The 26,002-nt window shown below is 38.1% G+C and overlaps 1 protein-coding gene across 1 annotated transcript in view; it reads left to right on the top strand.

Annotated features, from left to right (window-relative positions):
• diaph2 (diaphanous-related formin 2) overlaps positions 1-26,002 on the top strand; it is a 559,427-nt gene that overhangs the window by 374,708 nt on the left and 158,717 nt on the right. The window contains exon 25 of the mRNA XM_056270265.1: positions 15,473-15,602. Within this exon, the coding sequence (XP_056126240.1) occupies positions 15,473-15,602 (130 nt within the window). The remainder of the gene's footprint in view (positions 1-15,472; positions 15,603-26,002) is intronic.

The following is a 26,002-nucleotide window of genomic DNA, read 5'->3' as shown; positions in this document are numbered from 1 at the left end:
TTAGGCCGGTTATGAATTGTACTAATAATCCCGACAGTGTCGGGGTTTGTTAGCATATTCTGTTGGTTGTTACTGACTCTTATATATTATTCAGGCCTGACAGTGTCTGGTCTGTTATATATATATTTATATATTGGGTTCTGGCTTGTTCTGTTAGCTCAGGGGGCCTGAGTTGCAGTGCAACCAGTTACTAAGGGTGCGGCGTTTTACAGGGCGTCCCCACTGCGTATAGCTACGCAATACGAAGTGACCGTTCGAAAGTGAACTACTCGGTTACTATCGTAACCTCAGTTCCCTGAGAGAGGGAACGAGTATTGCGTAGCCGGCCGCATTTAGTAACTGGTGAAGTTGTCGCTTCAGTCGTTTAAACCTGCTATAATGGCGAATTCGGAGGTCTTTTATAGGCTAAGCCACACCCCCTTGACGGGCTCTGACGTTGAGCTAGCTCATTGGCTGCAGGTCAGAGTCGCCCGCGCCATTGGTTGTGCAGTTGCGGCAGCACAGCCTATGAGCGTGCCAGACGCTCAGTGTGCTGGCTGTGCAGCTGCAAATGCGTTTTACATATAGGTTTCAGTAAATCGAGGAAAAGGAGTTTCCCCCACTGCGTATAGCTACGCAATACTCGTTCCCTCTCTCAGGGAACTGAGGTTACGATAGTAACCGAGTAGTTTTTATGCCATTGATCGCTGCTGGGCGTGTGCGATGCATAACGTTAGATCACCTATTTACCATGTGAAAAGCTCTGGGGGCGTGGCGGCCTCAGCTAATTAAAGATAATGAACTGAGACCGAAAAAACTGTACCTCTCCTTTTTTACTTCATTTAAAAGAAGTTAATACAAGCTTTAAAAAGACACATGTCTCGTATCTCTGTGACAAGTATTGACTTAGTTACAGTTCATTTTTCGGACGCGTTTCAGAATGGACTTCACTGACAGAGAGAATCCAGAACGCTCATCATGTTTATTTTTCTTTATTTGGCGAAAAGCACAACACTTTGTTTTTATTGTGAGGTTCCACAAAAAAAATACAAACTTAACAGGATCGAATGATGTATAACACTTATATGTAAGATCAAAATCAACAGAGTAATTTGAGTCTCTTTTGCACTGATAAGGAAAAAAGTCGGTAACACTTTATTTCGATAGTCCACTTTAGACATTCTACTAACTATAAGTAACTTTTCAACTACATGTCAACTAACTGTCATTAGAGAATTAGTTGACTGTCTGCTTAATATCTGCTAACACTTTATTTTGTTTGTCCCCCAACAGATATTCTGCTGACTATAAGTAACTTAGCAACTACAAGTCAACTTGTTCTCCTAACCCGAACCCTAATACCTAACCATTACCTACCAGTCTACTGACAGTCTACTACAGCCTACTAATACTCTAAAGCAGGGGTCTCAAACTCGCGGCCCGCGGGCCATTTGCGGCCCGCGGGGTGATATTTTGTGGCCCCCTACTTGACATTAAAGTTTAATGTTAGTGCGGCCCGTCGTTGCGTGTGCCGCGAAAAAAAAAAAAAAAAAAAAATGTATCCCTTATGAGCTACCATAGATAGTCTCGTGACAGCTTACGGAGGGTTTGTTGTCAATAGTTGTCATAGACAACCGCGAAGTACAAACATACTGCGCCTGGAAAAAATGAGCGCGTCGCTTCAATTATGAGCGCGCTTGCCGCGCGCCTACATTTGAAATTACGAACTTGAGCGCGCAAAATATGTGAGCGCGATATGTGAACGGCCCCTTGGCGAGCTACCACCAATCAGGCCACGAGCTACTGGTAGCTCGCGAGCGACGTGTTGGAGAGAGACCCTGCTCTAAAACAATGTGAGAATAATCACTTTGAGCTTGTAATATGTGTCCAACAGGTTCATAAGAAGGTTTGCTTTGATTTGTGCAGTCAGTAATTTGAGACACTATACAAAGAATTCAATAAGACGGGCAGACATGACTGCAAATATTTGTATTTCAAAAGCAATAATTGTTTTTCTAAGTATAATAAAAGGAAATGTGCCTTCCAAAAAAAACATTCAATATCATTAATGTGTTGTATAAAGAAAATAAAAAGGACATAAGCAAATATAAATATCACAAATATGTGTTATAGACAAAGAAAGTTTGTAAAATGAACTTCAACTGTCAGAAGGACAGCTCATGAAGAACCAATCATGTACAGAAAGGAATGTTCAAATTCAGAGGAACTGTTCAGAAGAAACGTTAATAAATATTGAGAAGATTGGATCAGTTGTGCTCCTTTTTTGGAATACTTGAATACTATTTTTTTGTGGAATACTTGATGCGGCCCAGCCTGACCCAGACTCTACCTCTAGCGGCCCCCAGTTAATTTGAGTTTGAGACCCCTGCTCTAAAGACAGTTAGTTGACATGTAGTTGAAAAGTTACTTATAGTTAGTAGAATGTCTAAAGTGACTATCGAAATAAAGTGTAACCAAAAAGTCAGCTGGTATCGCCAGCGATACCGCCGACCCCAGAGAGTTAAACTGACATTTAACAAAAAGATTTGTGTCATTTTATTTTATATAGGCCTACATTGAGTGAAGAGAATGTATAAAATAATTTATATATTTTAAAATATTCCTACATAGGCTATATAAAATAAAATGTCACAACCCAGTCTCTTTTTGTGAGACCAAAGATCGCCCGTTAGATATACACAAGACAAATTATATATCATGTTTAACCACTAGACTAGAGGCATCAGAGCCAGCGGCAAACGTCAGAAGCACTGGCCGAGGTACGGCTGTTCCAGTCGGGGTACATGAGCGCTGAGCGCCCGGTGAACGCCTGAATCTCACAATTCCCAAAACGTCAGATCAAATTTTTAAATAGGCGCTATCTTTATAAATAAACCACAGATTTGAGCTTTAAACAACTACATTGTCGACTGAAAAACTATTAAAACTACATTTCGTGACACAATAACAGTATTTTTACATTTTGCGGCTTTTCTCCTCTGAACATTACTATTACTAATTATATCATGACCAAATACAACCAGAAACAAATGTTCAGTCTTGCTTGTGAAAGATAATTCCTCGAGACCTGTTTTCAATTGTGTGGCGATTTGTAGATCACAACATTAGAGTAGAGTCATTGCACTATAATTGTTCTTCACGCGCATTGAAATTTAAAACTGTTAAAAGAAAAGGCTCAATAAACTATTGCATAGATACATACTGTATAATACACTACACATCAATATGTATTTCCTTTGTACTTTGAACTTTTCAAAGTGGACTCGACGCGCTGCGACTCATGTTGCTTCAAGCGCATCATTCTGCGCTCGGGATGCGCATAAGCGCTGTGTGCCGCACTGTATTGGAGCCTTTCATATCATAATGCAGTGACGCAATGAAAGATTAACAATAGCCTTTCTTGTTCTGTCCTTTCTATAATATGTTGCTGCCTCATTAAACAGCTGTGCTATACATTTAAAACATGTCTCAATTTTATTGTAGCCTTGGCTATATCTAAAATAATTGATCTTTTTGATTTTTGTTATCTTGTTTTTCATGAATGTATTTTACAACAATACAAAGAGCAATGTGTAACGTTTGACCAGATTTAGTGTTACACTTATTTTCTCTTATTTGTTCCCCACTAAATGTTTTTTTCACTAAATGTTCAGATTTTATACAATAATTGTGCACTCATGATTTTTCTAGTCTAAATTTTACTGCTGAATTATCCACTAATCTAGTTTATAATAGCATTTTTGTCAGATTATGATCATATATTTTTTTTAATTTGTTGTTTTTCTTTATAATGAAGTTGTCTGTATTAAGTAGATTGTGTTTAACACACAAAAGAGTGATTATCAGTTCAACACACAGAGATATAGAAATTTTGCTTGATTTAAAAAAAAAACAGCGCTGGTATCGGTCAATACTCAGAATTTTTGGTATCAAATCGGATTTTTGACGTCACATGGTCGAACGGCTTGATTTGAGGCAGGGGGGAACATATAATGAGATGATTTTTATCATTTTATGATGGTTGTGTACAGGCACTGCCAACACACATTTCAGTACAATCAACTTGTTAAAGTGCATGTTCCATTATATGACCCCTTTAAGCATGATGGTGATGCATCATCCCATGTGGGATTTGAACCTTCAACCTTCCGGGTACCAGTCCAATGCCATTGAGCAAGGCTTGTCAAGTCAAGTCAAGTCATCCTCATTTATATAGCGCTTTTAACAATGTAGATTGTTTCAAAGCAGCTTTACAGAGATAAACATATAATGTAAGGTAACAGAGATTGGTTTGGTTTTATAGCGGTTCTTGAATAATGTTATTTTCCAGCTAAAGTTAGTTTTGATTGATTCACTTCCGTCAAGTTGGCACTTCAGCACTACGTTGTCATCGGGTCCAGGTGAAGGTCCTTCGTCAGATCTGGAAACGGCCTGGATCCGGCTGGCTGCGGGAAAACCTCGGGATAAACAAAGACACTAAAGTTAGCATAGATGCCATTCTTCTTATGATGTAACGAGTACATCAGGATTTAAGGGAAGTGTTCCCGGTTCCGGCTGACCTAATCTATGCAGCCTAACATTGAATTATAGAAGTCGATAATGTATTATGTGAATGCTAGGTCAAAGAGATGTGTTAGTCTAGCTTTGAACTTGTGCATACTTAACCTCAGGATGAAAGCATGTGCTAAATAACTAGTAGTAAAATAGTAACATGTTTAAGTAGTATCTGTTTTTACCTGAAGCTGAAATCGTCATGAAATGCCTGTTAGGTGCAATAGCTGTCTTGGGTTTAGTGATTATTGACAGTTATTGACAAACTTGACTACTCTACACCAAATGGCAGTATGCTATTCTTCAGAATATCATCTACTCTAGTACTGTTAGTTGTGTTTCACAGGTTATTTGTAGAGCTGGCAGGTATGTGTATGAAAGCTGTAACTGCTTTTGTTGTGTATGTAAGATGGACATCTGGCTGTGTTTCACAAGCTGATTTGGATAGAGAAGCCATTTGGTCCCGCTATGAAAGACAGCCACCCCCCTGCCGGTGTTCCCATGCAGCCAGAACTACACCGTCACTCTTAGTTACATCTCTTTGCTGGCCTTGTCATCTATTCGGAGGTGTCCCAGATGCTGCTGGGACACAGGTGTCCCAACCACAGGGGTTTATGCTGGAGCCAGTTGTGGCATAACTGAATGTTTGTTCTCACTTTGCCCAATTTTCAGTTATTTACTTTTAAGCACAGACAAATTGCGTTTCCAAAGACCACTGAATTACAATCTAACACTAGTAATTTGTCAAAAAAGATGCGGAAATTTCATTGAACAGTTTTATAGTGTGAGCTTTAATCAACGTTCGCTTTTACACCACTCTCTAAAACACCCCAGTACCACCACACACTCCTGCTCGTAAACATCCGAGTCCTTGATGACCATCTCGCTTTCTCTTAAAGTGTGTCTGCATGCAAATTGGTATTTGATTAAAAATGAGGGTGCAAGTTTACTTTGTCAAAAACTGCATGCGCACACACTTTTCATAAGGAAGTCCTTCACCTTTTTCTGTCAGCTCCTCGGTTATATTTTTGTTCATCACTGCACTTATGCACTCAATTCATTCCAGTGTATGTCTGGTTCTTGGTTGGCATTTGAATGAGCTGAATGCCAAACAAAAAATGTTTTCTCATTGAGTATGGGGGCTTTGGAGGTGACATGAGGCGACATTAGTTGGTTTTTTTTTTTTTTTTTTTTTTTTTTTTTTCATCTCTGTGTTGAATGGTGTTATGGCCCAGAGGGAGGACACCCCTGATGGGTGACCCTGCCCTAAGCATGGGCAGTTGAGCGGAGAGGATCAAATGGTCATCCGAGCTCGTCGCTCGGCTGTATTTTCTCTGACCTCGTCATAAAACCTGACCTTGGGTCTCGCAGTAGCGGACTAACGCACTGTCGTCAGACCTCTCTATAGCTTTCATCGGATGTTCTCTGACTCTGTGTTATGCGCAATAATACTTTTTTAAACACGTTAACGACCTTCCTTGGTGTATTGTATCAGTGTCTTTCTTTCTTTCTTTCTTTCTTTTTCTTTCTTTCTTTCTTTCTTTCTTTCTTTCTTTCTTTCTTTCTTTCTTTCTTTCTTTCTTTCTTTCTTTCTTTCTTTCTTTCTTTCTTTCTTTCTTTCTTTCTTTCTTTCTTTCTTTCTTTCTTTCCTGATTCATGGTTCAGTGGTATTGCATACCTTTCCCCTTTGTTTTCTTCCTCATTTTAATTTGTTCCTTCTAGTTCAGTTGTATTGTTCATTTTTGTTTTTTCCTTCCTTTTTTCCCTTCTTTCCTTCTTTTTTCCCTTAAGTCTTTTGCTTTCTTTCACCCCTTTTTTTTAATATGAGCTGTCAAATTATTCAGTAAAATTGCATTCATTTTGGTCAGACTCACATTTACAGAACATTAGTGAAGTGCCTGCAGTGCGGACAGCTTTTCACTTTTGCACTGATTGGGCAGTTATTGATGGACAAAGTGAAATGCCCACATTCTCAATCAGTTCAGTCAAGTAAATGGCCCCCTACGTGGCAGACCTCAGCTTGCTAACGAGCTCATCAGGGAGGGCCGGTCGTGGGCTGACCCGTGATCTGTGAATCTCGCAGTCACACTTGGTACCATCTGTAGATCTCATTTGCATATTCCAGAAGCTTTTTACAGGTTAGCATTGCTGTTAGCTCAGAACTGCCTTGAAAAAAAAAATGCTCCTATTTTAATTTATCTGGTGTTATAATAAAAGAAACAGCCGATTATAGTCACCACCATCAGTGAGTTTAGCAGTTTGCCGTGTGTAAATTAAGAATCTAGCTTTTCTCACTCCTTATTAGACAAATACTGCTATGTCAATGTCCAGCCATTGGCAAACAGTCAACTGATTCCAGTTCTAAACACAGAAGTCACTCCATTCAGACATGTATAAAATAGATTCAGTGCCAGAGTGGTTCAAATGTGTAGACTCCACTATATCTAAACCTATTGTTTTGTAAAGCAGTTAACTTTATTTGTATTACATTTCAATACATGTAATACATTTTTAAACAGCAGAGAACATGTTTTACAGAGAAAAAAAAAATGTGTGAGGATTTGTTTTGTTTTTTATTCTGGGCCACAATCACTATAAATATTAAGGGGGACTTTGCATTCCCGATCAAGCTAAATGGCCGTTTTATAATTACTTCTCTTAAACATTTGGTCTGCCTGAATCCTGAATATGTGTTGCATGCACTTTTTTTTTTTAGCCTATATATCAAAAGTAAATTTGAACAGAGCCTGAGCGATGTCTGGATTTTGGGGGGCATGTGAAGTGTTTTTTCATCTATGGAGATCCAGTACCTTTGACCATCTCAGAGACTCACAAAGTATCTTGGCTCTTTTAAGCTTCAGTTAACTTTAATCTTACAGTATGTGTGAGCGTAGAAAGTAACCTTCTGTTGTGGATTCTTGACTCCTTGTCATATACTTTTCAAAAAAGTAACTTCTGTAGCGAACATTTGACATTTTTCAGGAAAGGTAGACTCAGAGGAATGCACACAAAGATTATGGCAACTTCAAATGAAATCAACCATGTGGGAAAAGGCTTACTCCACAGCAAAGCCCCTTTCAAAGCTACAAGCATGAAAAGGTGTTAAATTACAGATAATATTCATTAAATCTGGATTTGCTCTCTGCTTTTGGGGTTGTTTAAGCATCATACTTTCCAGTAGAGATGTCAGAAGAGTTTATGAAGAGTGAACCTTTATTTTGGCTTTTTTAAGTCTTTTACAATGTTTCCACTTTGTTAAACAGATCAAATGTATTCATCTGGCACCGTTTAGTAATTTCAATGTTTATGTAGGCAACTTGCAGATTGAAAAGAAGAAAGAGAAATAGGTAGAGTATTCTCCCTCATATATGTTCACAGTATCTTTTCTTTTCATTTCTCAGCTTGTTAGAGATTCTCCCAGTGCCGGTTGTCTTTCTCACAGATGGCATGGATAGTGAGCTCATGGACAAATTAACTCCCTGAGCTACCTCACTCCCCACCCCAAAACTGCCAGAGGTGTAGCCTGAGGCCCTCTGATTTTCACTTGTCATTCTTACTAAGTAAACTTGCCTCATGGCAGGCTCTGAGCCTTTAGATTAGTCTATTGGCTACCGTTCTAGTCCAGGCTGTCTGCCATTGGTAGGCAAAATACGCCAGTCGCCATAAGCGTCTTGGTATCTCTTTCTTCTGCCATGCCCCCCAGCTGTTGTGTGCTGGAGTGTGACTTTCCCATAGTTTCCTTGACTAAAAAAAAAACACAAACTACTGCTGTGAAGATCTATGCACAATCAATGCCTGTAAACTGAAGGTCCTTTGGCAAAATGTGTAATTGAGCAATCAGAGATGACAGTCCTTTAGGTGGTCTGAGATTTCTTGGTCCCCGTTGCCTCTCATGTCTGTTATTAGCTAATTGTTCTTGAGGATTTATATCTTTCGGATGTCTCGTTGGAGGTTGATTGTTATTCCGTGGAACTCTTCAACATACTTCAACGAATATTGAAATGGGCGGATTGGGTGCATTCAAGTATATGAACTAGACAGTCTATCTTTCTCTATTTCTCTATAATTCTCCTTCTTTATATTTTTATGAATACAGTTTTAAACGACTGAGTACCTTCAGACACACAGACATTGTACCTCTATGGAAAAAATAAACAATTTACATCATTAACTTTGACAATATCCTCATAAAAAGTTTCTTCTGAAATGTTTGCTGAATACAAATTATAGTATCGGTACAGAAAAGTCCCTTTATATTATCACAGTGAGGGGACGATTCAATTAGGAATGTATATATTTTGAATGCAATGACTCATCATACTTATCCTGACAACAGTGTGGGTTACACTAGTAAAGGGCTTTTTTTTTTCTTTTTTTTTTCGGTTGCCTAGGCTTTCCTATTGGCAGCCCAAGTCCAGGGTCATGACAGCATTGTATGGCCAAGAGGTACCGCAACAAGCTTCAATTAATTAAATTATTATTAGTAGTATTATTATTATTATATTCCCATTCCGCCTTAGATGCTTTTGTAATTTTTTAATTTGTCCTTTTGTCAAATATAGTAGCCTCTCTAATGTGTCTCAATTTTACTGTATGTGTTTTCCCTTGCCTCTCCTCTGAAAGAACCAGTATTGTTGAGAAAAATCCCTGATTCATCTATGGCTGGGAACTTAACGAACATCAGCGTTATCACACAGGCATAGAAGAACAAGAGAAAGGAGGCATGAAAGTAACAAAATGGAAGTGCCTTGACTGGAAAATTAGTGGAACATCATAATTTAAAGTAAATTAGATTATTCAATTTCAAACAAGATTGCCAGAGAAGCTGACATAACTGATGTGCCAAAGTATATCTGCTTCACTAATTTGATAGAAATCTCTTTCTTTTTTCTCTTTCTCCCCATTTCTCTTTGTCTTTCTCTCTCAGCAGGGCTCCATACTGTGTTGTCCACTATTCACAGAATTATTGGCTGCATATCTGCCCACCCTGTGCACTGTTTCTATTATGTCAATATGTTTCACCTCACTGTGCTAATCAGCTCAAGGTTTTGTCAGATAAAATTAAAGACTAGTTAATCACCTAAAACCTCTGTATTTCACCTCTTAAAGGGTCATTTTTTGCCTTCTATTTATCTCGTATTCACCCTCTCACTTTTACAGGGTATAAATAAAGACACATTCGCTTTTTTCAGAACCTTAAGAGCTACATTTCTTGGAAGCTACATTTTAAAGGGCCATTCAACCCAAGGATGTCAACTATAAAAGTAACTAACTATAAAGTTTTAATAAGCATTCTAATTATGTGGGAATAGGGAAGTCCACACCTACAGTATATATATATTTGAAGATAGCTATCAATTGAATGTTTTTGTAATAGTATAAAATGTGTCACAATGCATTCTGGGATATATTTTTGGCCAAAAAGTAAGTTAGTAGGCAGTATAATTAAGTTGCCTATAGATTTTGGGCCACTTTGCGTCAGGAGTGTGCCTCCGATTGTGCCTTAAAAGACCACTTCTGTAGGCAGCTCACCATGTTTTGGCATAGAGCATTTGTTTGTCATTTTCCATGAGCTGAATCATGCAAACCTTAGACCTCAGACTTCTGCTTCTTCATTGCATGGCAACTGTACCCAGATCGTCTTTATTTCACCTCTTTCTCTCTGCTTAGTGCTGATCTTACTTAGCAGATGAAAACAAACTTGCACAGTAGCGGCTTTATGTAATGACAGTTTGGGGCATAATAATAAACAAATTAAAATTTGAAATGCATGAAATTAAATTGTGATTACCCAATGTGAGCAGATGATTGATCCCCATCTAATGAAAGTGTGAGCGTGTTGCATCCCCACACGTGTGAAAGGGATGTGGGGAAGCTTGGCTGCGGGGTGTGTGAGAGGGAACGGACACAGTGTGGAGGGTCGTGCTAATTAGCTCTCGCAGCATGCGTCTCCAGCACCAGTGCAGTCACAGTGGGGAATGATTACGGAACAAGTTGCCGGTGCACTGACGTGGAGACAGCGGCAGACGCTTGCGCTCGCCCTCCCTCTATATTCCCGTTCCAACCCACCCATCCCATGGTAATTATTCACATGAGATTGATTTAACATGCCCCCGTCATTCATTTCGGTGTGTTTCTTTTTTTCGCTGTACTTGTCATATGGAGAATGGCGGCGGTTAGTAGATTTTACTCCTGCCAAAGTTGTTATAATCCACAATGAGCTCTTCTGCACTACATGAGGTATAATAGCCATTGCCCATAGCAACAAGTGTCATTAAGGTGTCTTTATAGTCACATTATTTTCCCTCTGAAGGTGAGAGGTCCGGCTGTAGCCAATAAATATCTATAGAAATATAATTTTAAAATATGTTATTCACAAATAGATTGAGGATCAATTGAAGATGCCTATAACGAAAACCCTTGTGGCTGGATTGCTGGCAATTTTCAGGGCATTATGCAGGCTCTCGTGAAATGAACCTTGTTATTACATGTCCATTGAAAATGAGACCAATATAATGTTCCTCGCATGTCCATGTCAATTATTGTGGCCTCGGATTTTGCGGCAGTCATTACATATTCGCCCTCATTTGGTATTCCCTTCACTGGCCATTAAGCTGATGTGATTAGCACTGAAAGTCTGGCAATAATAACTGCCACTTAAATCTTTCAACATCACTGGAGGACAGTCATATTCCACACAGTTTCAAGGTGCAAAACAGCTTTATATAGATTGGAGCAGTGAGCACCAAATAGTTCAGTAATATGCTTTAATGATCTGAGATATAAATAACTAATGCAATTCCAAAATCAATTTATCTGGAAAGAAATGGATTTTGGAATTGCGTTAGTCATATGTCATATGTATGTGTGTGAAACAATTGAAATACATTTTCAGAAATTTTCTGAAAATGTATTTCATTTGTTTCACACATTTGCAAATGCGGCATCATTCTTAAAGTTGCAGTTGTTGAGATGTATTAAAAATGACATATTCTGACCAGGTGTCTTTGCATTTAAATACTGCACTTATAGGCAACATGTAGTTTATCAACTGTTTATGTGGCTGTTTGAGAAACTTATTCTTGTTAAGTGTATCTTGTGATTTTCATTATGATTGACAGTGAATAATAGAATAAAGAAGGTGACAAAAATAAAGACAACATTATTTTAATTTATGAACTGTTTGAGGCACTACTGATTATTTATTATTTACTCCCAATTATAGAGTCCAGATCAGACTCATCAATCTCAAAATTCAATCAACCTGATTGTGGCATCATGAAGACATTAATAGTTTGGCATCATTATGCTATAATTTAAAACTTCAAATAGAAATCAAAGAAAAGTAGCATGAAGTTAGTTAACGTGTAGGAAGGAAATGTTTTCGTTTTTCTAAGGTTGAGGTTGTTTTCCCTCTCTTAAAAGACATAGACTGTGCGTGGCTTGTTTCCTGTGATAGCTGTGTAAATCAGAGGAGGCAGGCATGCAGTGCGCATGCTGAGGTCGTCAGCGTCGGATGGCAAAGCCTTTAAAGTGCATTATCTCTCCGCCTGCTCTGCCGCTGTTCTGTACGTTAGCGGCTCAGTGCAGGCTGATTGGTAAACACCCCGTGGCTGAGCGGGTGCAAAACTTAATTCTGTTTAAATAAAGAAAACAACATTAGGATTCGGATGCAGTGTCTGCAGTGCAAAAGCAACTGCCCCTGTTTTGATATCTTCACTGGAGCTTTCACAATTACTTCTACCTTAACTATGGTACGTGTGTTTTAATTCACACGCAGGAAAGCAATGGTTTAGATCAAACTGGAGATAATTTGCAAAGGCATTTACTTTAAATTCAGCATGCATTTACTCTGGAATGTGAAGCAACAGCTTCCACAGCAACGACAGCAAACGTTGTACTCCTTATGAAAGACGTGCAAGCGCGGTGTGGGTTCTGTCTCGGTTAAAGTGAAAGAAAAAAAAAGACCTGTTTTTTGTTTGCTTAGATTTCTTGTTATTTTTCCGTGCTCTGTTTTTTGTTCCAATCCTTGTAAACCAATATTGATTTTAGACAGCCAGCTGCGTAGAAGAAAGGGTCATTCTGGAAGAAAATAAACCAGCGTTTAGGATCTGGTTTTAGTTTTTTTTTCTTCTCATTTTTGTTTTCCTTTCCTCATCTTTAGCAGCGAGACTCTGTAAGGTGCTGCGTGTGTTGTATTATATTGGATATTGCAGCTGAGGAATGTTTCTGTGTCTGCTCTCATTTATTGCCAATCTCTCAGGGAGAAATTGGAAGTGATTTATCTAATGGATGCTGGAACACAGTGGCATTTTCGAATGAAAACACTCCACAGGAAATTCCGATAATAATTCACAGATTATTTGCTGGAATTTTTGCTAGGTTTCCTCTAGTGTGGACGATACAGAAAAGTGTGCAATCGCGCTCCCTGATAAATAGATAAATACCACTAAACGGGCTGTAAAGCAAGAGGCTAAATTATGCTTTTCTAATGGACTAATCAATTGTGACTTCTCCAGTCTGAGCTCACAGCAATTCATCCTACCTGGAAACAATTGCTTTTTAATCTCTGGAAGGCTTTCTCACTTTGAAAAGGATACAAAGGCCTTGCAGGGCTAAAAGCTTTATTGATCTCTTAGACCCCATTGAATAGGTAATTATATGTCTAGATGTGCTTAGATTAATATATTGCCTTTGTTTGCATCTCAAAATGATAAATGAATCCTTTGGTGTGCATATCATTTAAGTAATCCTAGATCATTAGGGAAGACGGCCACGTACATGGGATGGGCCGTAATGGAATGCAGCAGGGGAGAGAGACTCCTGTCAGCTGTTCGACAGAGAAGGCTTATCTCATCTCTGCCTGCTATTAAATGAAACATCAGCATCCACTCACGACCAGACAGCTGGTCGGTCATGGATTCGGTCAGCTTTGGCAGCCTGATGGTCAGCTGTGTAGGTGTTAGTTAAATGTTATTGTGCCAAAAACAGTTTAGATGTACATGACTGTTTTTCACCCACACCTTTACAAACAAAACTGTAAGCACTTTCTCAATATGGTAAGCTCTTAGATGAAGGACGAGATGGAGTAAGGGAATTATTACCTTTGGATGGGCAGATTGTTACTGTTCGATAGACACAATTTCTGATAGTGGTCTATAAGCATTTCTATACTCTATACACATTTTCTAGAGTGCCCCCCCCCCCCCTAATAGTTCACAGAAACTACCTTTTACTTTATTCTATTTTTGAGAAGTTACCACAGCTTTGTTTTATTTTATTTAGTTATTAAACAGTTTATTTAATAAGCTGATAACTAAACTACGTATATTAAAAATGTATTAAAAGTTTGTAAATAAGTCATTTTTGCAGTTTCCACATTAATGGTTTGCATAGACTGGGCAAACTTTACACTAAAAAGTCCTCTGTTTCAAAGGAGAATGCCATTCCTGTTTTCCACCACATCACCTTGCAAATAATCACACATGCAATCTGTGTTGTTGTAATAATGGCTGATATTTGTTTTCTTTTTACTTTTTTTTATTACATTTGGTCTGATACTCCTGTCTCAGTTGTTAAAGACAAACACGCCAATTACAATTTATGAAGAGAAAAGATGCAAAAGACTGCATCCATTTATTAATTTACCTCATTGCACCTGCCACATTTTTCCAGCAGAAAACCAATTGCTCAACCCTGTATCCGCAGAGACATTTTGGAAGAGAAAATCTATGGGAGACATTATGTGTAGCGGGGAAGTGTGCCAGCTGTCGTAAGTTTGCCATCAGTTTGTGTAAAGGTTAATATCACATCTGCTGTGCAGTCCAGCTTGAGGATTCATTCTGCCTTCCCCGGCTCTGCTGCGGGACTCAGCAGCCATCTTCTGTGTGAAAGCAGCCTTCCTGGAGTCTAGGCTTGACAGCAAACAATCTGTTTGAGTCTGAGAGGGTGAAGAGGTCACCCAGCCCCAGTGCACTGCTTAATGTGGGCCTGCAGCCATGGCCCTCCAAATGGAGGGGAGAGGGAGAGAAAGAGCAACATGGCTACATATTTGGTTTATCATTTCTAGTTCTCAAGCAATAGATTTATGTCACCAAGGGAACTCGGTTCTTTCTGTATAAAAACATAATTTGCCTCTTTCAATGGGACTCGGTTTCTGCAGGGTTAGCAGTGTTTTAGCTTCGGATTATTTTTAATTTTAAGATGTGATATTCTAATCACAATTTTCTGTAGTGCAGTTTAATTTTATTTAACTAACTTGGTCAATGTAGGTTTGGTAACTCTGGTCCTGTTTATCTGATCCTTGATTTGGATTGATAAAGAGTGTTACGTTTTATTGCATACACTACAGCAGCCCGCAGCAAGAGTGTTAGCAGTGTGTATTGATCTAAATATTTCATTTTGTTCATGTCACCTTAATCCTGTACAAAGAATGGTTGTGGTTTGGGGGAGAAAGCCCCTTTTCAAATTAAATGTGGTAAATAAGTGAACAGGGGAAAATATGCCTCTCTGCACTCTGCTACAGCCAATTTCAACTCTATTGACACACCTATTTGTCAAATGTCTGTGCAAACATCGTAAAGTGCTATCGACACATGCATATATCATGCAATCCTCCTTTTTCTTTCTATCTATCTATCTATCTATCTATCTATCTATCTATCTATCTATCTATATATATATATATATATATATATATATCAATTTATCTTTCATTCTATCTATTGTTGTATATATCTATGCTGTGTTCCATCTTTTGTATGCGAATCAGCTGAATGAATATGTGTCTGATTATATACATTAAGAGTTTGTTCAAAGTTCTGGTTTACCTTTAAATGGTGCATCTTACTATGACAAAATGTATATATTAACTGTGCAACTCAATGCAATTTCATAACTCATATCAATCTTTTCTCCGCAGCTTCGTGACACAAAGTCAACAGAGCAAAATACAACTCTTCTGCATTTCCTGGCTGAGAAATGTGAAGAAAAGTATGCAGAGATCCTGAAGTTCCCTGATGAGCTTGAGCATGTTGAAAGTGCTAGCAAGGGTAAATAGTTATTATTATTATTTTAAATGTCAATTACGATATATATTTTGAAGTCATTCATGTGGCAGTATAAATTCTCAAGTGGAGCACAAAATAATTGTTTATAATAATAATTATGCTTTGTCTGAATACATTTGCATTTATGGTCTTAGCAGTATTTTGTAGTAAATTACAAGATTGGTCCAAAAAGGACACTGATACAGTTGCAGTGCTTGACGTAATGAAAATTAATTATATGAGATGGTGATTTTTTCCCCCTCTCTACAAAAATGCATACCAGTCAGTGTATTATTCTTGGTGATCCAGTGTTCTTTAACAGCAAAGTTAAAAAAGTTCATAATAGCCACTACAATAGCTGTACTTAAGTTGAATATAGAGAGTTATTGTTGTTAGAAAATTGTTAGATTTTATAATTCATTCTACCTATTCAGTCCATTTGCTGGTAAAGCACAACTTAATCTTTCTGTAAAATGACTCAATTTTCTGGCATGTTTGTGATGCGTTATTAGTGTCAGTTTGGAAGACTCTGCAATAATGCCATGTAATTCGGTTTCGCTGCATGATTGTTTCAGGCTAGATAAAGATGCGCTTTATTTTGATCCAGAAGTCTATCCTTTTATTTCTTCCCTCCCATAAGCTGTTATCGTGTTTAATCCAACAGACCTCCCTTTAAATTTGTTAAGCCTGTTAATTGAACAGCCAGCTTTGGGTTGTGAAGACATTATCACCCCTGATCGGCAGATATCAGCTGTGTCCTTTGGAAAAATATGGGGCTCTGTCGGTGTGACCTTGAGATATTTACCCTCATATACAATATATACCTCACTCCATCTATCTAAATCACGCCGCTTTATGGTGTTCTTCAAATCCTTTATTGGTTTTCTCCTGTGGTCTTCTTTTAAGCCGTGAGCTTTGAGTCTTTTTATGGCTTGAATTAGATGAACTAATGTTACAGAGATCAACCCAGGAGACTGGACACAATTGGCCCCGTGGACTATAATTAGAGCTTTTGCAGAGGAGGAAATAAAACTAGTTAATGGCCAAAGAGCCTTTCTTAATCCTTTTGCTATGTGTAAATCCAGCTTTTTCCATTACTATGAATAGACAAGTTTCATTAAAACGGTGTAGAGCAGTTCTGAGGGTTGATGAAGGAACTATAATGAAGCGTAAGGGGCCCATATGCTCCACAGTATGGCCGACAGGAAAGGTTAAGAGTCCAAATGGGGAGGTATCTTAGCAGGGATGGTGGCGTAGTCTCACACAGCCGTTCTGACATTGTGGAATGGATTCTTATTATGGCTTGCAGTGATTAAGAGCTTTAGTGCTTCCCACTATGCTGAGAGAGATTTCAGTGAATTTAAATATCTGGTTTCTTAACTCTCATTCATTTCTAACAGATTTGGAAATGAAGACCCTCAGTGAATGCTATAATCTTCTGTATTATTGCCACATGAAATGTCTGTCTCTGTTCGTCTCCGTCAGGGGAGAAATACAGGCATGCGTAGCCCGGCAGTGGTGTAATTTCTCCTGTCAATAAGCTAATTTGCCTTTAATTCCATTTGGAACTGTTTGGTTGAAGCCCTTGAGCTTTATTTACTTTGTTAGTTACCTAATTGCTTATCTAATCTAATAAAACTAATTCAGTGCTTTGTTGTGAAGGATGCGGCCAGTGTTGAAATAGACCAGCGGTATCTATGTCAAGGTAGATGGCTGAAAGAATGCACAAACCTAATGATTTGTAGACAGACATTTCAAAGAGAATCAGTTCTTTGTCCATGGTCTTTATCTAATCTAGAATGACAGTTAAGCAGTTCCTGGCTCTGATTTAGTTCAATAGAGTGATGAGAAATGTCACCCTGCTTATATGTGTTAATAATTAATGTGTTCATTAATTGTATTCATTATATTCCAATTAACTTCACTATAAATATAATACTTTTTTATAGCGTAAATAATAAATTCTGACCATTACTGTACATCAAAGCCAATTATGCTAAATTGCATATTAAATATGATAAAAAAAAATAGATATCTTTTTCTTTTTTCTGAAGGCTATTTATTAGGCCTTTGATTGCTATCTTACATGTAACGCATACAGATGTCCCTCCTGGTTAAGTGTTGAAGCAGTCATGAATAAGTAATTCAGCTTTGGCTACTGATCTTTTTTGAGACCTTTCTGTTCATGTCAAAGTGGTGAGAGAACATGAATCCGTTTCTTCTTTTAACATAGTAGCATAGGGCTGGGCGATATGGAGCAAAAAATATATCTCGATATATTTTGCTATATCTCGATATTCGATATATATCTCGATATCTTTACAGGAAAATGGATGTGAATACAACTCAAAATATAGGCCTACAATCAATAGAAAATTAATTTTCCATAACAGAATGTAACCAAATGAGAAAAATTAAACACAGGGCCTGAATTTCGTCATCATTATTAATCACGTGATTCATATACAGAAACTGAATAAAGTAATCAAATGGAAAATAACACCGAGTAGTATTTTAGTCCTGAATAAATTAAATACATAGGTTATTAATCCTGATTCCTTTAACTTAAAGCTATCTTTTGTTGTATTGACAACAAAATGAATGACACACATATGGCTGCCGTCACTTTAAGAGGTAGTGCACGGATCCTGTGTTCATTATACTGGCATGCGTTTTATGCTTATTAAAGACAAAACCGACTATGTTTAGAGTATACTCACGACGACCGAAATTGACAATTTAGCGTGTTAAAGCAATATAATCCGCGAAAAATAACTTTTGTTACTGGCCAGCTGTTCTTAAGGCGGATTTTCTATGAATGTGCGCATAGAAAATAATCTCTCAGAGAGCGCGCGAGCACTGATTAGTTTAAAATCGCTTGAATGTTTAAACTGGTAAGACAGACTTAAAAAGACGTGCAAATGGTAAACTTCAGTCACGATGCACTGCTGGCCCGATTGTGCGAGTGAATATCCATCATGTCCCGAGTCCTAAACGCGAGTGTGTTTTATCGCCGCAGCTCTTGATGCCTGCCTTGCACAACACATTATGAGAGACGAGAAAGAAGCGGCACCGCTGAACACTCACGCTGTTTGTGAAATTGCGTCTGGCAGATAGTTGTTAAAAGAATGATTTGATTTTATAATCTGTGTGGATTACGATTGCGGGAATTTCCCGCATTATAAATGGGAGACCTGCGGGAATGATTAGAATTATGCGCAATACCCGCGCCGAAATTCGAGCCCTGCAATAGTTTAAAACAAGACGTTTGTAGTAGCCTTCTGATTACTGGAGTCCATTAATCGAACTTCCATGCCTCTTATATAGTAATTATATATTGTAGTATGTAGGCTACCAATTTACTAATGCAATTAATGCTCACACTCGGTTTCTCTCGTGCTCTGTCGCTCGCGCACAGACACACTCGGAGTTCTGTAGCCTCCGGGCTGGTTGCGGATGAGACAATTAGAGTTGTGACGTTCGCGAACGAACCGATTCTTTTGAACGGCTCATAAACATGAACGATGGGAGCCGAGTCGCGGCTGGAGGGGAGCCGTTCTTTCTGTCGTTCTTTTTTCATGCGTGTTTCACACAGATGCACACAAATTAGCTCCTCAGTTATAGGGGAAGGGGCGCACCCAGCGCAGGGGTGAAACAGCATGATGATAGTTGTGCACGCGCGCGCATCCTTTACGTGAGTACTCCAGTGGGAAAAAACCCTACGTGCCTCTGTCATTGGGTAGGAGCGGAGCCAATGACTTATGCCGTCACATGGTTACTCCAGTTAAAAAAAAAAAAAAACACTAAAGTAACACTAAGTTCCTTTGTAAATAAATACAAAGGTACTGCTTTGTATTTATTTACATTGGATTTTGTGTTCATGTTATTGTATCTACAGTATATATTTACAACTTTAAATATTTTTGTTTTTTTATCAAAATTTTCTTGTGGTATTGTATGAATAACATAAGTCAACATAGCTTTACACATACACACACTTTGTACTAAAGGTAAATCCAAAATAGTGATATCACTTTCTAAGCAGAGGGATGTTGTGCAACCCTATGGAATATGAGGTAATAATCAATATTTCAGAATAATTCAAACTCAGATATTGGTGTGTGATATCTGAGTTTTAATTATTTGACTACAAATCTCACCTCATCATTCCTCCCAGTGATTATTTCCAGGATAAACTGAGATGCCCCCAAAGCTGGCTTCTTAAAACTGACTAAATATTTAAAAAGAGCCAAAAGAGCCGTTCTTTTGAACGGCTCTTTGAAAGGAACGGATCGCCAAGATCCGGATCTCCTCAAAGAGCCATAAATCCCATCTCTAGAGACAATTGTTGAATGAGACAACACGCGAGGTGAGGGGGAACAAAAGCAAGGAGGCGGGGGCGAGCACAGCACAGAGAAGGCAAACAAGCAAAGTGGCGAAATCAGGATTAAATATAAACAATATATCGATATATACGATATGTCAAAATCCATATCGTGTTTAAAAAATATCTCGATATATTTTAAATATCGAGATATCGCCCACCCCTATAGTAGCACAGCTCGCCTTAACCCTGAGCCACATTTAGACACCACCCCTCACTCTCTGTAATTCCTGCTACCTCTCTATTCTTAAGTTCTTGTTTTTCTTCTCCACCCTCCTCTCTGCTGCTCAGTTAACCTTTGGGCTTTCTGTCTCTTTTTTTGTCTCTCACTCCATATTTCTCACAAAGAACAGTATATTTGTTGTCTCTTAAGAATACTACTTCCTCCACCATATCCCTTTCTCCACATCAAAGTGGCTTTTTAGGCAGGCAGAGTTACACACTAGAACACAAGAGCACTGGTGCACTGCAAACCCTATGCTGTCCCAATCTGCCTTTGCCCACAGGAGCACGGCTCTACACCCTGCTGAACTCAGCTGTTTGAGCTTTGTGCAAAGCCCAGACACTCTGATCATACACCGGCATCTTCTCATAGTCTTCTGCTAAGCTTCCCATCACATGTCCCATGCTCTTGCAGGATCTCTGCTCTCAGGTAGTGTACTTTGCCCCGACGCACATGAGTGAAGACCAGATCAGGTGATTTCTTCCTGTTGCATCAAGATTTGTTCCAAAAGGATGCGCAGTGCGCGCACACATTTAGTAATCACATGTCCATCTACAAATGTTGGAACTGGCACTCTTAATATACTTGATTGAAAAGAGCAATCAGTTCTGCCTGATTTGCTTGAGAAAGTTATTGTCTCTCCTTTCAGTTCTGTCTTGATTGGTGACTGCAGAATACCTCTCCCTCAGTCCCAACCCTTTAAATCTCCACAAAGATAGTGGAGAAGAAAGAGAGAGTCTGTGATAAAGGAAGTCAAATTCTTTTGTGGGATCAGGGCTCAACAGTAAGTTTCTTTCTTTCTTTCTTTCTTTCTTTCTTTCTTTCTTTCTTTCTTTCTTTCTTTCTTTCTTTCTTTCTTTCTTTCTTTCTTTCTTTCTTTCTTTCTTTCTTTCTTTCTTTCTTTCTTTTTCTTTCTTTCTTTCTTTCTCTTTCTGTTGACAGATTTGTATTTGCCATGTTAACATTTCCATTAGCCACGCCATACAATCCTACAGATGCACCGATACTAAATTTCTCCGTCAATACAGATAGCCGGTTGCCGACTGCTATTTATTTTCAAATATAATAATTGCACTAAAATAAAAACTGAAATGTTTGTAAAACTCAATTCACATAAGGTAGTTTTCATAAGCACAAACTTATTCAAACATACATAAATAACAGTAAATAGGCAAGGTAAGGCAAAGCAAGGTTATTTAAATAATAGCATATTTCATACACAATGGTAATTCAAAGTGCTTTACATAAAAATTATTTTAAAATAATCATAAAATGAACACAAGTGCATAGGAAGGCATTGATTAAAATTGATTTAAATCATATTAAAACGAATAAAAAAACGCTCAAAGACACGCTACAGTGATCCGACACGTTACATTTAAGAGCATCAAAACAGAATTTGAAAGCTGAGACTGTTTCTTATCAGAAGTAACAAAGCACAACGCTCTCTGCGATTATTGGATGGGAGGTGCGCTACGAATAACGTTTGGTGTAGGGAAAAAACACGGACATGGCAACCCTACCTTGAACTACAAATGATTCATAGGGTCAAATAGAAACTGCTATAACTTCGCATTTTTCTTTAACTGTTCAACTTCGACAGCCCTGAATTCAACACAAGAGAGATTTTCTTCACACATGGTATGTGTTCCAGTCTGACACGTTTATTCCAGCCCCTTTTGATTGACAGGATATAATCAGCCCTGATCATCGGCTGTTTAACCGGTGGCTGATAGTGAAAATAATTACTTTAATCAGCCGATACCGATTTTTGCAACCAGCTTCCAGAAGACATCAGCTGTGCTCCAACAGTAGCCACATTCAAATTTAGAATATATATATAGTATCTGAATCTATTACATTACGATTTTATGTATATAAATATATAAATGTACAGTATATGTATGAATTCAGATTTCTTTAAAATGCATTTTTTAAACAAATAATTACAATTATTTTGTAGCTGTAAATTATCCAGTGATTATGACAGCCAGCTGGAAATTGATTGGAACAGCATTCTACCTTACGCATTCTGAGGATAACTGTCACAAGCCATTATTGCCATTTCAACAAAACCTAATTATGTTTGCCAGCTTGGTAACATTACCTTGTTGACAAGTTTAAATCATGTAATTGGCAGCGGTAATGTTCAGTATATCAAAGAAAACATTTATTGTTAACCTAATGCATGATGTAGACTAGAGCAATGTACTGGCCAAATAGGGCATGTGACAATTCTGTCAACTGGCTATGGGCCAGCAGGCCAGCCTTATTTTTGAGCCCTTCTGATCTGACCTCACCTTTAATCACATTACAGAATACTTTACCTTTTGTCCAAAGCTAACCACCCTGTATTGTATCATTGTAATACTAATGCCAATTCCGAATACTGTCTTGACAAATTTAAAATGAAACAGCAACTATTTGCTGATCAATGATAATTGCATCATCTCGTGTATAATTTAAGCTTGAGTCACAATTTGGCATTTGCTTGAATCTGTTAATGTGATTCAGAAAGATGTTTGTCTTACATGCTTTCACTATCTCCATCTGCATTTATTTATTTTCTCCCCCTCCAGTCTTGTTCAGTTCTCACTGTATGTAATCTATCCATTGCTCAAGGGGTGTTGTAGAAGGCAATTTTGATGTCCTGACATTTTCCTTCAAGATAATCATGACGGCAATTCTTCATCTCTCCTGGCAGTGCAGAGCCACGTAAGGGGTTTTGTTTATAATGTGTTCAATATTTTATGCACCTCAGCAACATAATCCAGGTTTTCGCTTAATAAAAAAAGTCAGTGTGGATAGGAGATATGTGCTAGATATCCCATGTTGACTAGCCACTGCTTCCTGACACACATGATTGCATCCCTTAATACATCTGTGCTAGTCAGCCTGTAAAAAATATGTTGCCCAGGTAAAGGTCAGAAGCGGTCATGGCCTACCTCCCCAGACCGAGCTTCCCTCTGGGCAGAGGAGCTCTCGACTTTCCTGTCTCATCCATTACCATCCACCTCCATCAAGGGCGGTGCTAATTAGAATGTGTTTTGATCATCCTGGGAGAATGGGCAGAAATGAGCTGATTCTCAAGGAAGAAATGGGACATGGGGAGCAACCATGAAATCAGAGTGGCGTTGTATTTTCCCCTTTACTTATTCATGAACTTTATCCCTCCTGGGCTGCTCTGTTACACCTCCCTGCTCACAAAAATTCAGTGGATGGATGCTTATAGCACTTCTTCCTGCTATATTACATCACAAACCTGCAGATGGTTCAAAATCCATGCATTTACAATCAAAGGATGAAAGATAAATATTAGGGTTGCCATCGTCCATCGTGATGGCTGACCGACATCACGATGGAGAGCCACCATCTTGATGCCACTCCCCCCACCCAGACACACACTAATCTTTGTCTCTAAACGTTGCAGGGATTGCTCTGTAAATTAAATGAGAATATAACTAATGCATATGCATGCTATTTTAAATATGTAGTCTATGCCAGAGACTTGACGTGTTACGCCCGTTTCACACATACTCCGTGTGCAGTGCGTATGCGGTACAGGAGCAGCACACGCTATAGTGCTTTCACATATGCTGTGTTTACAGTGCGCAACTGATCCGTGGCTGCACCACAAACACATACTCACTATTGGTATTTAAAATCCAGAAGTTATCAGCAACTTTTATTTAAAAACAACGATTCTCTTTGTACACATATACACTCTTTAATAGACGTATTCGCGTTTAAACAATTTAAACAACGTATCATTCAATGCATTACTTCTATATAGATTATATATTAAGTTGCTCAAGCAAGTGTTCAAATATTTAACCATGTACTTATATTAAAATCACAAACATTTTAAATTAAAACTTAAAATTGACAAAAACAGCAGACTCATACCTTTTCTTTTGCATAATTTAAATCTTTATACAATATATCTGGCAAGTCACAAATAACTTGTTTTTCCATCTCCATGAATGAGACGAGGGTCGTTCATTACGTCCTTGTTGAAGTAAATTGTAGTTTTCCTTGCTTAAGCCATGGAAGTTAAAGTAAAGTTTACATTCATTAAAGTAAAAAGATGACTGTGAAAAATAGTAGTATTTAATTAAATGCATTTATGGTGAGATTACAACATTTTATTTAATTAAATGCATTTATGATGAAATTCATTTTCATGTCAATCTGTGTTAATTTTGACCACGAGCACAGCAAAAAATAGACTCGGTGCGTAAACGATCTCTGCACTGCTTGTATACACACCGCTCCTGGAACAGATCGCCGGATCGCATCCGCGTCCACTGCAGTGTGAAATATCGTGTCAGGCTACACAAATATTGATCGCGACATTGTTAGCCTCTTGTCTTTTTTACATGCCTTACACTGTACATTTAACTTAAACTATTTAATTTTGTACAAGAAAACAGGCCGCATTAATGAATTATTTGTAGCCTATTGTAGTGTCTCCGGAAAGCTTGCTCATTGTCACACACACACACACCCATTTTTATATTATTGCTTATACTTAGCATTAGGGATTTAAGAGGATTATATATATATATTTATACAACAGGTAGTTTTGGTTCTCAAATCTGATTGGCTGATAACCTTTTCCAGCCATGCAGTATTCTACTTATTTCATAATATGTATCACTCCTCTTGTTTCTGCCGGATCTAAACTGGCAGCATTTTTCACAGCGAACGTCAATGGCGGAGGAGCGCAAACATTATCATTTTACAAATACCACTGTTATTGTGTCATTGAAATGTAGTTTTAAGAGGGGTTTTTTTAGGCTATAATGCAGTTGTTTAGACCTCAGATGTGAGGTCGTTATATATAAACAGCGCCTATTTGAAAATTTGTTTCGACATTTTCGGAGATGTGAGCTCCAGCAGTTGAGCGCTCATGTACCCGCTGAGAACAGCTGTATCTCGCCCAGTCCTTCGGGAATTTCCCGCTGGCTCTTATGTAGATAGTGGTTAAAGATGAGATATAATTGGTTTGGGTATATCAAATGTGCAATCTTTGGTCTTATTAATCTATTACTTGTTCCTGAGCAAATTGATTTAGCTGAGGGCAAAGTTAAGTTTCATAAGTTTATATTTTTATTTAACTTAAATCCTTTACTAACTAGAGCACTGCTTTTGTACTTTTGATTGGATTAATTGCTTGTTATTTAGTTCAAACGTCTTATACTTTTATAATGGCTATTATTGTTCATTTAAATATTATTGTTCTATACATAATATTTTGTTTTTTGTCAATAATATGCCTTATTTTATTTTGAGAAAATGTCTGTTAGTGATTGTGATTTCGACTTCAGTGAAAGTTACATTATTACGCCTTTAGATGGTAGCAAAGACTGTCTTTATGAGTGAGTCAGTAGCAAAGCCTTTTATATTCAAAGGAACTAAAACAAGGTTGATAACAACAGCTTATAAGACGACAAATGCATTGTCTAGGCTATCATGGGAAATTCCATTAAAGGGCATATTGCAGGTTAGAGGACCCAACGAGTCAATGTATAGAAAAACAATGTAGTAATTAGATTTTCTTTAAAATATACTTATAAATACGTTACATTGGCTTCTGGAGTCGTTTTTGTGAGAGAATTTTACTTCCGCATCTGAAAATGGGCGTGACGGGCGTGACGTAACGGGCGGGAGAGCGGTCGATTCAAACCATTCAAACAACAGGAAAACAATGGATCGCAATGACATTTCGGACTTACTCGTGTGACAGACCACGGACGACAGCCTTACAATTATGAGCCTGCTATGCTGCCGAAA

The sequence above is a fragment of the Rhinichthys klamathensis genome, unplaced genomic scaffold (assembly GCF_029890125.1).
Source record: "Rhinichthys klamathensis goyatoka isolate OS25496 unplaced genomic scaffold, OSU_Roscu_1.1 h1tg000301l_1, whole genome shotgun sequence".
Taxonomy (NCBI): domain Eukaryota; kingdom Metazoa; phylum Chordata; class Actinopteri; order Cypriniformes; family Leuciscidae; genus Rhinichthys; species Rhinichthys klamathensis.
This window is presented reverse-complemented; position numbering and strand designations above follow the sequence as displayed.